The sequence below is a fragment of the Neospora caninum genome, chromosome VIII, assembly GCF_000208865.1.
Source record: "Neospora caninum Liverpool complete genome, chromosome VIII".
NCBI classification, from domain to species: Eukaryota; Apicomplexa; class Conoidasida; order Eucoccidiorida; family Sarcocystidae; genus Neospora; species Neospora caninum.
Window position 1 is genome coordinate 6,530,274 of NC_018395.1, and position 14,769 is coordinate 6,545,042.

General features: G+C 49.7%; 2 protein-coding genes across 2 annotated transcripts; both read right to left on the reverse strand.

Annotated features, from left to right (window-relative positions):
* Positions 1–3,187: 3,187 nt before the first annotated feature.
* On the reverse strand, positions 3,188–8,652 carry NCLIV_038180 (conserved hypothetical protein; the record flags this gene model as incomplete). Its single annotated transcript, XM_003884019.1, has 12 exons — positions 3,188–3,257; positions 3,563–3,615; positions 3,844–3,998; positions 4,712–4,859; positions 5,085–5,232; positions 5,452–5,513; positions 5,670–5,750; positions 5,900–5,960; positions 6,325–6,550; positions 6,889–7,030; positions 7,512–7,823; positions 8,338–8,652. The coding sequence occupies 12 exons, from the start codon at positions 8,650–8,652 to the stop codon at positions 3,188–3,190; spliced, it is 1,773 nt and encodes a 590-aa protein (XP_003884068.1).
* Positions 8,653–11,169: 2,517 nt separating this feature from the next.
* NCLIV_038190 (conserved hypothetical protein) lies at positions 11,170–11,949 on the reverse strand (the record flags this gene model as incomplete). Its single annotated transcript, XM_003884020.1, has 1 exon — positions 11,170–11,949. One exon carries the CDS (start codon positions 11,947–11,949, stop codon positions 11,170–11,172), a length of 780 nt encoding a protein of 259 aa, XP_003884069.1.
* Between the last annotated feature and the right edge of the window lie 2,820 nt (positions 11,950–14,769).

Genomic DNA, 14,769 nt, shown 5'->3' on the forward strand with positions numbered 1-14,769 from the left:
GGCTTTCCGCGTTTCCGACTCAGTTTGGCTGATTCTGATCCGCGCGTGCCCGACGACATCATCATTCAGCGGGATTGTCGTGCCGCACGCAGATCTACCAACAGGCGAGTTTATAATACAAGTGAACCGCGTTGAAGTGCGTATAAATATATATTCGTTTGCATGCGTATCCGCAGGACGACTCAACAAGTTGCTTCTAGGTATTTGTTGCCAGCCTGTTGTCTAAATGCATGCCTCTTCACGTGCAGAAAAGCCCATCCCTTCAAAACTGGCAAAGCGAACTCTCAAATCTCTAAGTGGACGTAGCGACTCGTTGTTTGCCACGTGCCGCAAAGCGAAGTTGAAAACCTGCTACGTGCCATATTTCGCTAAACCAAAGCTCGCAGTCCAAAATAGCCAGCGCCGCCGCATATATGATATTCAAAATTCAGCTATGCATATATCTGTATACACAACTATATGAACGAATATATTTTTCCACATTTATATATGTGAGCAACTATCTTACGTTTATTTATAGGTGACTGGATGTGCAGGTAGATCTGCACTGCAAAAGGACCACATACATCTAGTGCTTTCTTTAGGAAAGGGTGCAGTAATTCAGCTTGAAAAAACTCCACTGATGCAGTCGATTCTGCACCCTCCATCTTGAGTACGTTGGAAAAATCAACACGAATGAAGCGTGTTTGTCTACTCCCAGAGGCGCAGGAACACAATCCTTTGGTCTCGAGATGTATGCAGCTGTAGGAAAGAGTATTCCGGTCTGCTTCCCTACGGTTACTGGGCTATCTTCAGGCCTTCCATATTTGAAGTATTACTGGTCAGTGAAGGAGACAAACAACCCGTTGCGCCGGTGGATCTCGCTCCAACTTCTGCCCGACAACGCACTTCAAACGGACGCCAAACCTGCGTACTGGATAGGCCTGGAAGAGCAATACTCTTCGAAGGAGGAGCAAATTCCCCTGTACAGTAGAAGAGTGGACCAGGAGCGTCTACCCCATGCTGGGACAGAGGACAGCGGAGACATCACATCTAGCCGTCCCGGGCTGTCTGGTCGGCACTGTGTCGCAGCCACAGAAACCGGAAGCACGGATGAACGCCCCCTGACGCTTGAACTCTCCTTCAAGAAGTATGAATTCTCGTACAAATATCTTTCTTACTATTTCAAACTTAGCGACAAGAAATATCCTTTATTAATGGTGAACGCATGTAAGCGAAACATCGCGAAGAATAACGCGTTTCGTCGCGAAGGAGTGGAACCGGAGGAATCCGTCAACGAGGCGATTGAAAATTCACAATCTACTTCTATAAGCCGCAAGAGGGACCCGCCTGCGTGGAAGTGTTTTCTCGTTACCCATATTCTGTAGAGCTGTTACGAATCCAGGTGGGGCTACGCTTGTCAGTCTTGCTAGAATATTTACCGAATTGTGACTGGTTTCGTTCTACTGGACCCAGTCCATTGCAAAGGCTACTCGTGCGATCTGTGGAAGTGTGCTGTTCCTGCTCAGATACAATTTACGTGAAGACGGATGATTCAGATCCGTTAATCTTTGCAGCAAGGCCGGACCAATTTACCAGTCTTCGAACACTTCTGGAAGAGATAGGTGCCGAGGATCCAGATGACGGACCCGACCTCTCAAGCGAGTGCGCTATTTGGCCACCTGGAGTGGAGCCGAAGCCTCAGTTGCCATCGATGGTTCTGCCTGCTCCGACAGTGTGTCCATGGGAAACAAAAAAAGCTCATTCCTTTGACGATTAACGCTGTGTTGTTCTAGCACGATGCAAAGCATGAGTCCACAGAGTCGAGACGAACGGCAGACGAGAGGGATTGAAGAGGCCTGCTGAAGAAACAGACTCATGCAAGCTGGCGTGCTGGCCCATAGAAAAAGAAAAGAATGTAATTATGGTGTGTGTTCCGAAAAAATCCAAGAAGCTGAAAATCACAGGGCAGATGAAGAAGGCAGCTGCAAGGAGTGAACATCTCACTTGAAAGCAAATTGGTCCAGAAACTATTTTTCCCTTAGGATGTTCAATGTGTTACCGCAGTCGCTTCTCGAGTGCACCAAGGAGTGATACACAAATATACTTTTACCTGTGCAAAAGGCTTGCCCTCTAATACTGAGACATGTGGCTATATATGTCACGCTAATGTATTTGTTTGTGTCATTTATATATATATATATATATATGTTGTTACAAACTTTCTGTATCAGCCTACTGCGAAATAGCAGACTCCTCCAGTGCATTCAGAATGATCCCACTAAGCGTAATGCAGTTCTCAAGTCGTCACTGCAACAAGTGCGCACAGAAAGTGCAATTTGACTTCTACGGCTCCGGGTGAGAGAAAACCACCGAAACCAGTCCCTGACAAGTATCCCGTCCATTTTGGGACCTGTGCACAGTTTCGTTGTTTTCTTTCTGAAAAATTTATTCACTCAGGATGCCGTACCTGCACACGCAGTGGACGCTATGGAGTTAATTCCTGCTGTGCGGTTGGAGTTCACAAAAACCATTATGTGCGCGCATAGTTACACCAGCACATTCGGCCCAGATCACGCCGCTGCTCACATTCCAACGTAACTGCTAGACCTTCACGCAGTCTCTTTGGATCTGTGAAATACTGTTTTAGCATTTCCGTTTTTTAAAAGTTCTCCCACTTGTCTGCTTCTTAGTTCGCGTGACAATTTTCACCGCGCCTTAGGGCGCTTTCTCTTTGTTTGCCACCTTCCACGTCAGAATGTGCAAAATGCACGGGCGTTCACGTGCCTGTGCTTGATTGTGCTTCTGTAAGGAGCCTGGAACCTCCGGGATCACCACCTACGGGCCAAGTCACTAACCAGCTGTAATTGATTCACAATTGGATCTTATTCCTCTTATCTTAAAGACAAATTCTCAGTTTCCATCTCCTCTTAACGTTTTGAAAATGGCCGTCATCTCGTTTATAGCCTGTCATACAGAAAACTTCATTCGACTTCACTTGCTTTTGATGAAGCCATAACAGCCTGTTGCCGCAAAGAAGCGTCAAACTGAAAACGCATTTCCGGAGAACCGGCAGCATTTTGAAGACACCACGTGAATGTTTTGGAGATCCTGTGCCTGCTGATTACTCGACCCCTTCGGCTTTGTATATTTCGAGGCCAGGCGGAGACGGGCCTTGAGGACCGCCGCCGAGGAGGAGGCATCCCCGTCACATCGGTTTCAACACCGTTCCACGCTCCCCGCCCACGTGCTCCCAGCGAGATGGATCCCCTTCTTTCCTGTACACAAACACGGATGCAGAAAGGAGAAGTGTTCACGGATAGCGACAAGGGAGACCAACTGTTCAATAGTTGTGCCCTTCCACACAAAAGGCGACGCAGCAAAACCAGAGATATCATGGACGAGACTGTAAAGCGCCCTCTGCAACGCAAACTCCCACGGTCGTTTTTGTAATGCGTGAAATATATCTCCAGGGTGTGTCTGCTCTTGCCTCTCGCGCGCAGTTCTACGGAACGTAGCCCTGTGGAAGCCGCTGGGCCACACCACGCCTCCAAATTTCTCACTAGGGCCTGGTGTCTCGTACCCATCTCGAAGATCCTGGATTAATCTGTGGCACTCCGAAAGCTTTTCGTTCGCCTGCATGTGCACAGGAAGATGTGGACTGTTGCATGGAAAAGGGGTTTAGTGATGGAAACGTGATGTTGACACATCGATGATCGCGCCAGTTTGCTTCCCGACAAAATGAAGAGCACCCTTTGATTGGCTGTCCAGAAGACGCGGCGCACCTCTGATTTTCAAAGCTCGACGACAACCTGCTCCTTAGAGTATGAACATACGTCCATATACGTGTAGGGGAATACTTACGCCAGCGTAATTCTCCTCCAGTTCTTTGAAATCAACCTCTAGAAGACGCAGTGAGGTTTCCACTGCTGTGAAGCGGCTGAAAGGAACCATGTTTTCGACTGGTTTCATTACGTCAACGCCCTTCACCAAGGAAAACCGAGTGCTCCCCTCGATAGCTGTATAACACAGACACATGAGACACACATTTTTCGCGGAGCAGGCAAACATGGCTACCACCTCAGCTTATTTACGCTAGTCCCAGCGAGACCAGCCACACAGCCATTATTCAGCAAGCCCGCCACGACAGACGCTGTAAACAGAAGGCTAGCCAAGAAAACCTCGGCGATAAGGAAACTGTGGCTTGTACTTTGTCAATAGCGGCAGATACTCCTGTATCAATCATCTGATAATCGTAAAAAGATTCAATTAGCACAGGAAGATCTGCATGCTATATAGAAGTGCTGTCAATACGGCAAGCAATACTGGATCGCATGCTCATCCCCATGGACAATAATATACACGACAGGGAACCAATGTACGAAGTTCCCCCAAAGAGTCGCAAAGGGAGGGGTCAGGCGACAAGCAAAATCACATGAATCTCGGAGATGCCGGTGCTAGAAGAAATCGCTTCGAACATATCGACATCTGGCAAATGGAAACGCGGAATTCCTTCATCCACAGACCGACCGCCCCGTATAGGGCATGCAATCTGTTACAGGACGCCGTCTATTTCTGGAGCGATGTCAGATGTAACTTCATATTCACAGGCTATTTCAAAATAAACATTTCCAGCATACATCAACAATACACAGTTTCGCGCTAGTGTTTGCCCGTTTGGCATCGCTTTTGCAGCATTCACGTCGCTGCATGTTTTGTTGTGAAAGCCTACCTCCACTAGGGTAAATTCGCTCCAGCAGAGGAGCTTTCGAGGGAGGTTCACCACCATGTAGCCAGTGGGGGAGCTCGACTCCGAAGACACGGTCTACAGGTTGGACGGCTTCGATCTCTCCGAAAATCCAGCCGAATCGTTCAAGAGACTGAGCGTAGAGAGCATACAACCCACACAGATAGATATGAAGTACAACCGATACAGAGGTTTTTTCACCTGACAGAGAACTGAGTGTGTCGCCCGGATGTGATTTGGGTAGGCGGTAGGGTACTTCCCTGTGGAATGACAGAACATGATACAGGCGCCACAGTTGCCAATGCTTTACGAGGAAAATTTTGCGACGAGACGATAGACGGTGACAGGCTGGCCGTACCGTTTTGACAAATGAAAATACATCGGGAACTTCAGCGTGTTTTGTGTACGACTTCAGCTGTTCATCGAGAAGGATAGACCGAACGGAGATGTACGAGGACCGTGCAACTGCTTCCGCAATGCGCAGTTCATCCTGAAGTTCTCGTATCCTGGACGCACATGTCAGAAGCCGCTGTAAAACTGTGATGACTTTTCCCCTGATCCGGTACCGCGGCCCCTGGAGGGAAAGAAAGCAAAGCGCTTGAGAAACTCCAGCTGTTCAGAGAAGAGGAACTAGTGCGGTGCGCTAGATTGTTGCACCACACTGTCTGTGTTCCTGTCTGTAGCATCGTCCTCACTAAGTACCCCATGCCCATGCGGTGTCTTACTTTCGCCGTTGGTCGCTGGCCTCATTCTTGTTCATCTTATAGCCCATCTCGTAGAACTTTATCTGAAAAACGCCGGAGTCCGACAGCATGAACCGCATCCCTAGCTACAAGTTGACGGAACTGACGGGACAAAGGTTTGGATGCTGGGTAGTCACCCATGGGACTAACGACCGAAACAATGGCTGCGAAAACATGCCTTCTGAGGGCGTGGTTCTCACCTTGTTCTCGCTGCAGAGCAACCATTTCCTCAAGAAATTAAAGATGTCTCCAGCCTCTGCCACTTTCCGCACCATTGCCAGCTGCACGAGTCAAAAATCACGGAAGCAATGAACCTGGAAAATTGTAAGTGTTTGCGTTTCGCTTTCAAGACGATTTCCGAATAACTGGCGACTGGATTGGCCCACGAACCATCGTCTGGCGGAACTGAGCGCAGACTGCGCAAACTGACCTTCTGGTCGAATCTGCCCTCTATCTCGTGGAAATGGCGTGTGAGCGCTTTGTTTTCTTCCCTGGACAGAACGCAAAAAGCACGGGAAGACCTAGGTACTGTTCTTGGAGAAGTCATACATCCAGCAGGAAAAACCGAGACCACCCAACAATCGACAACCTACAAGTTCTTGGTCGTAGCTGCCGGAAAATTTTCTCTTTCAGGCGTAGTGAAACAAAGCCGAGAAGAAACGAAAACACGCGTTTCCTCCCAACTTTCATAAATCAATTAAGTGCGACAAGGCATTGCCTCGCGTAACCTGCCGTACATTCGCGGTGCTGTTATGAGCGAAATGCTCCACAAGAAAATATCCGCTGTCCACAGCTCGCAGCCCTGTAACTACAACGGATACAGTCGTTCACGAAAATATGTGCTTCCTCTTGTACCTTAGCTTCTTGTTTTCCAGAGTGAGGCGCTGATTCGAACTCCTGCTGCGGGCTGCCACCAGTGCGATTCGCGCCGGATTGTCGTTGGCTTCCTCGAGGTCTCTGAGCAGCTCCGTATACCTGGTAGCAAGCTGCCTATTTTCTGCCTCAATACCACTTATTCGACGTTGCTGCCGGCTTGCATGTTCCCGTAACTCCGATAGTGTTTCCTTTAGAACCGCCTTTTCTGTATGCGTACAAACGACATTCCCGCTGAAACATCATGCATTCGCGGGCTGCGTCCGCACAGCACACTAGACGTGGACTTGTCTGATTCTCCCTTGCCCTTTCAGTAAACAATCCAGTGGTCTGCAGAAGAGTCACGCACTGAGCCGCGCATTGCGGTCGGGGGATTCGAGATCCCCGACAAACGCAAGTCCCGTTCCCATGACGGTCTCCGTGCACGTGCCTTGGGAACGGCTGTGCTTTGTAACCATGACTCTGCCCAACAAACCTATCCACACCACTGTTGGACGGATAAAAAGAGTGGGTGTCCAAGGCATATAGTGAATTGCTGCGACTTACGGCGGAGCTCCTCGGCAAGCTGGCACTGTAGTGCAGAGATCTCCGACACTTTCTGGTCGACGTATTCAGCCGCGGCCTTCTCCGTGACCTCTCCTGACGTCTGCAGCCTCCTTGCCTTTTCCCGGAGACGTTGGATCTCCAACTGTGATCCGAGTGCGGAGAAAAAGAGCAATTCGCTTGCATCATAAGCAGAGTTCCCTGTTTCAGGGTTAACGCTTAGTTTCAATGACCATGGAGGAATCTCGCTCTGCCAAATTTTAAGGTGACATCTAGATTTGCTAAAGAAATTCGCAGCCACAGGAACCTCCAGATTTCTTCGAAGTTCTTCCAGCGGAACGAACACACCCATAGACGTTACACCCACAAGGCAAATTCGTCTTGTCGGCACTAACACGGGCTACTGGCCAGAGGATCGGCGTGAGCAATGTGGACAAAAGGAACAAGGTCCGATCCGAAATGTGATGCGTGAGAGTGGTCGGAACTAAAACGAGGAGAAACTGAGATGTAAAGAGCCTCTTTCATTCTCGGGTCGGGAACACCGAGAGAGTACAGAAGTTCCGGGAGTATTTCCCTCCTTTGCCTTCGCCCCCCAAACTCTTCAAGACGAGAAGGCCAGCACCTACCATCAGTTCCTGCTTCTCCAGTTCGAAGCTCTCGAGCTCTGCTTCTTGCTTGGAGACACAAATGTCCATCTTGTGCTGGCCACGCCGCGCAAGAGAGAGTTCCTTACGCGATTCCGCCGTCAACCGTTCCGCCTCTGTACGAGCCTCCCAGAAGTTAGCTTCTGAAATGGCAGCCTTCCATGATTGGGCTGCTCCACGAGAAGGTAGAGCGACAGCGAGAGGGACAATTGACCTGCCGTAAGCCCGGTCCCTCTTATTCGTCACGTAAACGATATGGTCTCCTTCTCCAACAGGGGGCAGAGCAGGAATGATCTGAAAACAACATCGGGGTGGTCAAAACTAATAGAACTGACGAGTGGTCATTCGCAGCAAGCTGTGCCGCTTGAAGAGACAGAGAGACTGCCCTTCCCGCTGCAGGGGACTCTGACATGTCCGCACCGCATATCCAGTTCCGCTCGCGGTGAAGATGAGAAGCGAGTGCCTCTTGCAACGCGTCCAAGCAGCAGGAAGTATCGCAATGAGACAAAATGACCAAGAAAGGACACAGAAGCTCATCATCTATCGTCTCCATGACTACCTCTATCACTTTCACGGTCAACCCCGTCTGCCCTTTGCTAGCCTCTACGTTAAAATCCAAAAGGTGGTGCCCCATTAGTATCGCGGGTCATTTTGAAGGTTTCGTCTGGCAGGTCAGGAACCACTGCAGTAGACACGACGGCATGGAACTCCGTTGAAAACGTCTCCTGTTCATCACAGTCGTCTCGGGGTGACGGTGAGTTTCCTTCTAGAGTTAAGCACCGTATCTCACTGTGTGTTTTCAGCCTACTCGTTTTATTAGGGCTTCCTTAGCTGGGAGAGAAATAACGTCGACATGCTCGAGAAGATAAGCTCCTTCAAATGGAGCGTCGCTGTGAGGCGCGAAACCAAGCAAATTCGCTTTCACAGTACAGAAGCGCTTCACCCATTGTGACGAGGGATCGCTGCCTGTACTGTCCAGAGCGCCTGACTCGCGGTCAACTGCTGCGCTTTGTGTGTCATTCAGCAATAAAAAGACATGGCCCTTTATTAATGTGGGCACATCCGCGGAACGGCACAGGGCTTGAAAGGCCTGACTATCCAGCCAGAAACCTTTCGCTGCCATTATGAACAAGGTTGATTTTACTGGATGGCTTGTTCCGTAAAGCGGCAACGCAGTCGAAAAAAAGAGAACGAGAAAAGCGGACCGTCCGCTTCATTGGCTGTCTCTGCAGGTAGGTTTGGAACACTCACCAGATACAGATATCTGGACGGATAGGCACAAATCGCCAAGAGTCACAAGAAACCCGCTTGCACGCAAGCTCCAGACACAGTGAGCGACACAAGAGAAATACTCTGCAGCACATTGTCACGCACAAAAGAATAATATTTGTCGAATCTCAACTGATCCTCTTCCTGGGGTTCGCGGGTCTCTCAGAGAAAGAAGGAACCTCGGAACTCGGGTCATCTTCATTTTTAAACGCCACGGGCGAAATTTCGCCCCAACAGGGAATACTGTCCCTTTTGATGAGAAAATCGTTCTCTTGAGAGGCGAGAAAGATTACACAGGTAAGTTTCTAGAGTATACAAGTGTACCGGAAAGTGAAGCAGCCGTCAAAACTGCTTTGGAACTTCATTCGGCGCGGCCGTTCTTACCGAGCCGCTGAGAGGCGTGGCTGCCAGACCCGCGCGACCCCGTCCGGCGTGGCCAGCGCGACACGAATGGCACGGGGTGATCGCTCCTGGCACTACCAAATTTACCCGTCTTTGTAGATTGTGTGTTTGTTTATCCCTGTCCCAACGGTCAACAATCTGGGAAAACACACCACGGGAGGCACAAGGATCTGCGCCCATGCTGAGTTGTCGCCCCTCACCGCCAAGGAAATCGATGATGCGACTTCCGCTGTGCTGTCTGCAGCCAGACATCATTCACATCTTCCGTTTTGAGTAGGGATGCCCTGTTTCGTATCACTTGCACAGCTGTTGCTGCGACCGAAAAACACCGGATGCAAATGTTTCTGGGCCAAATACAGTGTCTTTGACATTCAGAATAGCCCGCTTCGCCTTTCCCTTCATGCTTTCTTCAATCGCCGTGGCAGCGCCAAACGCGCTAGCCGAAAAATCGTTGCGGCTGACTACAGAGCGCGCCATCCGTGTTGCATTCCTTCACATTATCACTGTTATTGCGTGCCAAGTGGCATGTGCCTAGAAAGAAAGCCAGGAAGCAAGAAAAATATCTGAGCACCATGTGGGTTCTTTTTCTCATCAGTCGCTTCCGCTTCTGAAAATTTTGTCGAGCGGGCCACCGACCCTGGACCGAGTTCCGTGAATCACCCATGCCGTAAGAGTCAGAAGAAAAACAATCGTCCAGTCATCATCATCACAATAACATCTGCACGATTTCCCCCCCCCCCCCCCTCCTCTCATCCGTATGGTCCAGCTGCGATCTTTATGTTTTTAATCAGGCCTTACTGCGGAGGATATGGTAACTTCTTTGTAGCAATCTACTTCGGGGGTTCGGAAGTCGTTTTCCCCCCTGTACGAATACCATATCCACTTCAGTCTCCTTCCTAATGTTAGTCTATACCGAACGCTTAGGTCTATCTACTTATATTAACGATAATGGTCCAGCAGACGGCTGCCGCGTGTGTAAGGGACCGCCGCCAATTCCAACTCCTAATGGGGATTGCGGGTATATCGGTAACCCTTTTCACCAGTCACAAACACAAACGCGATATGACGCAACTGATTGCCACACCATACCATTCGGACATTACGGGAAGACGCCTAGGCGTGAAACAGTGGGACGATCTCTCCAGTGTGTCCACAGCCGTCCTGAAAAGTTATTTGTGGTGGCCGTCGGCAGAACGTCCTCATTGACTATGAGAGAGGATGGGCTTAAACATTTAAACCATTGGACTTAACAACCACGGTAGGAGACTAAAATCCCGATTCCACATGGGTTCCCGCTTCGATCAACTACGCGACAGACTAGGCGAGGTTATGACGACATGACGCGGACCCCTTATTCCTGGAAGACCATACGTGAACAGAGGCGCTCGCAAGTTATGTTTCGACGCTTCCTGTATCAGACAGGAACGTAGACGAGAGCCATCCCTCAAAGACTTTTGTGGAAGACATCCGCTCCGTCAGTTCCTGCCAGTGCCGCACTTTCCATGTAGTAGTGACTGACACCAGAAGCTGGAGAGACAGGGTCACGAGTGAACCGCCATTTTCTGGTGTGGTTCTACATCTCCGATTCATATGCTGTTGATAATCTGCCGTACACCGTTCTAGACGTGAAATGCAGCACAGTTGGAGGTTCCAAAAGGCAGCCACTCTTTGACTCTACTTCATTGCGACCCTGCAAACATTTTGGACGGTGTTCAGCTTCGAAGATAACTGCCGAAGATGCTCTTTTTCTAGCTGATCAGCCCATCACATTGAGCAGCTACTTTCTTGAAGATAAGGACTCTCACCACAGAATTTTTTTCGTAAGCGACAGCGAGTAGGCGGTGGATGTTTTAGAACGTGGGGTCTGGGAGACTGCGGCATTGCGGTAACGTTACCGATTGAGAGGTAAGACACAAGTCCACTCTACGAAACAGTTTGTTTTCGGCCTCAACCCATCTCCAGTTTTTTTTTATTTTGGAGGTTTGGCCGGGGCTGACAAATGACGTCTGGATTTTGCCGCTTCCACGAGAGACCGTGAGTATTCCCTGTCATTCGAATGAAGATAGGCCCGACTCGCTTGGAAGGATTGGCAGTTGATAGGAGTTTTCTTCCCAGTTCTAGCAGGTGGCTGCGACTCAGGCCGGGTCTTGTTGGGCGGCCGGCGTCGCGGAGTTATTGGAATCCGGTACGCACTGAAATTCCGTATCAGCATCGGCTTTCCTGGTGAGGAAACAGGTCGTGAAGTCGCGTGTGGGTACGCGGGCTTCCCCGGTATCGGTATCTCTTTCATGTCGAGGATTGCCGGATGTTCACAAACATTTCGAAATCTTTGGGCGTGGAAGGCGGTGTGTTTCTGCCAGTCTTCTAGAGTGTATAGCGGTTTCGCCTCTGCTATTTTTTGATAGGTAAATTTGTTGTTATAGGCGATTCGTTCTTCTTCGTCCTTTCGATTCTTCCAGTTCAAGCTGGAGGGACCTCTCGGCTCTGTAAGCGCTGCAGTGCACGGCGACCGTACCATTATTTTGTATAGTTTATCCAGAAGCAGTTTGTTGTCTCTATCGATCTCCTGGAACCTCTCATGACTCTGAGTCTCATATTTGAGATTCCGGCCAGTCCGGGGAGTCTGGCATGGAGGGCTGGGCCGTACGACCGGCTTAACGGCCTTCAGTCGTTCCTCGTGCAAGCGCCGCTCCAGCTCCATACGCCGTTTGTAACACACGGGGTTGCCTTCCACTATGGCTCGATACATCTTGAAAGGTCATATATAAAGCCCGCTGCAGCTAATGTTGCCTCGAGGCGTGTCACACTGCAGTCAAATAAAGGGATGAGAGAGAGACTGTTTAATACTTATCTGACCTGCCGCACGCCTGAGCAAGCTGGATCACTTGACCGGAGGAAAGGGAGAGAGCGGCTCACTGGAGCAGAGCTCGCGCGTCTCCTGTTAGCTGTCAGCGAACAAGTCCACCATTTTTTAGAAACAGGAGCACGTCTGTAAAGGATGGGGTCTATTCTGTTGCCTGATTCCACTCATGCAAGCTGGCGACCCCTGGAGGGAAAAGGAAAGTTGGTAATTTTATGACAAAAGGAGAACGTGCCTCTAAAAGGCTCAGAGGCGTTCGTTCCCCAGCCAATGACCCATCTCTCTGAGTGTCATTCGGAGCATAACCGCTTCAGCGTGCCGCCAGGTGTGCGACACAGGGACTAGTTCACTAAAGTGCCGCTCGATGGGTCCCGGCTCTCGAGTGGGATCAGGAAGGACAGCTCAGTCAGGGGACGGTCTGACATATTCCGGTTGCGTTACTAACTGATAATAAGCATCGTTACGGCTGTCTGCTGTCAGCCATAGTGCCACGGAAAGTTCGTCCTACATTCAAAACCGGACCCTGGTCAAAACGAGGGTACACACTCTTCTTCATCGTGGCGCATGCAAGCCCCTGATGGAAGCCCCAAAGTTGTCAGGTCTGCAGACCATTGGATACGCTAAACATTTAAGAAGGTGGCAACAGATATCAAGGTGAGTGGCATTGTTTGTAGAGGATTCCCTTTGTCCTCCAAACGATCGACTATGCAAAACCTGAAGGGCATGTAGCAAGCGACAGGTAGCTGCGCTGGTCCAGCGAGCGAGAGAGACAGAGAAACAAAGTTGTTCGCATATACTAGTATGAAGAAACACATGTCTGAAAGTTCCGCCTTCCCTCCCGTGTCTTCTCTTCCGCACTGAAGAATGACACGGAATGTAAGTCCCCGTTTAAGGAACCGCGCGTGGCTTCCGCGGCGGATGCACCTTTGGGGGTGAAAGCAAAATCGAGGGAGAAGAGGCAAAAGACGAGGGAGACAACACTCTTCGCCCCATATGGTTGCCAGCTCCCTATCGACAAAGACGAAGGAGAGGGCTTCATGAGGACTAAGTCCGTGTCACAGTTCGGTGCTCTGCCCCACCAATTGTTAAATCTGACAATGCTAAGTTGCAATATGTAAACCTGGAAAAATGACTGTGTCCATTGTCCAGAAAGGAGCCACTACTTTCAGATACATATATATATATATATATATATATTTGCCACTTCACCCAAATGTACATATTTTGGTACATACGCCTTGACTCGCAGATCCTCCATTGACCGCTCCCTTGCACACGCAGTTGCGAACCTAAATTTTCCGCGACGAATTTCCCTGTTTTCCAAAGCATTCAGTTGAGTGACTTAAAATCCTATGGTCGTTTGTTAGTAGTTTCGCCTCAACAACTCGGTCGTCTGTTTCACTCGTTATGTCAATCCTTTAATCTAAGCACTACCCTAGGATGTGGCTTCCCCTGGCTCGCCGTCATCCTTCCTTTTCTTGCAGTGGTAAGCTCAGAGCACAAGCTTGTTCCCACCCGCCTACTCCGTGGATTTGCTCCAACCATCCCTTTACCCTGTTTCCGTTCATTTTGTCTTCTCTTGCTGCTGGGGCGCCTTCTATCTGTAAGTTCTGTGTGAATGACCATCGGGTCAACATCTCAACGACGATCACGTTTTGTCAAGGTTGCCAGGCATTCCCCCCCCAAACTGGACGAGCTTGACGAAACTCTCCATTCTCAGAGAAGCCCGCCGTGCAAGTAACGAGGTATCCTGGAAGCGGGAGCAGGATACTGAACAACTTGCTCCAGTATGACTGGGCAACGAGGGTGTCTGATGTGTCGATGCTCTGAAGCCTAAATTGCTGGAAGTTCTACGACGTCGTAAGTGATGCACACTGGCTTTCTCGAAAAAACATAATTTCAAAAGATTCTCTGATACTGCCTACTTTTCCTAACACTCCCGGGGCCCGTCGCGTTTTCGCGTGGGTCCGGCATCAGCGTTTCCTTTTTGGTCCCCTTTTGGCTGAGCAAAAATTTTCCGTCGCCTGGCCACACAAGCAAGGGAGCAGAGGCCGACAAAGGGAAGACAGTTCGTGATCGACAGGAAAGCGGTAAAGTCCAGTTGCTGTTTTCGATGAAACAGCACTTATCGTTCCGATTTAAGCTGCGCCTCATCCCCATTCATCTGTAATTGTGACTGTCTCCAGCAGACGCGCACGTGGTTGCATGGAGATGTCTGCTGGGCAGAACGTGGCATTCTTTCAAGCGCATCTCTACCATATATCCGACCGTTTCTTGCGTCACAGTGTTTGTTACATGCCACTGCATGGGTGACACAGGTCAACGTCGATGCATAGGTCAAACACAGATTACGGGGGTTACATAATCATCCTCCGACACTTGCACTCGGTCAGGCTTCTTGTCCCATCACCGCCAACGCCGTTCCTCAATATTGGTTAGTATAGTTGTAGGAACTCTTCCGCATAGATATGCAGGCATGTATATGCACATCAGGTATGTGCATGTCGTGGTCAGCCTGCACTACGGGTGAATTTTCAACCTGGTATTGAGTTTCGCGGCCACCTTTTCTGTCAATGTGATCTTTGCCGTCTATGATTTTTCCTGGTGATCGAAAGCGGGCTGTGAAACAGGCATTAAACGCTTTCGAAATTGGTCCGTGGCTGCTACTGTAGACGACGTGGAAACATCCAACTCATAATGAAACAGGCC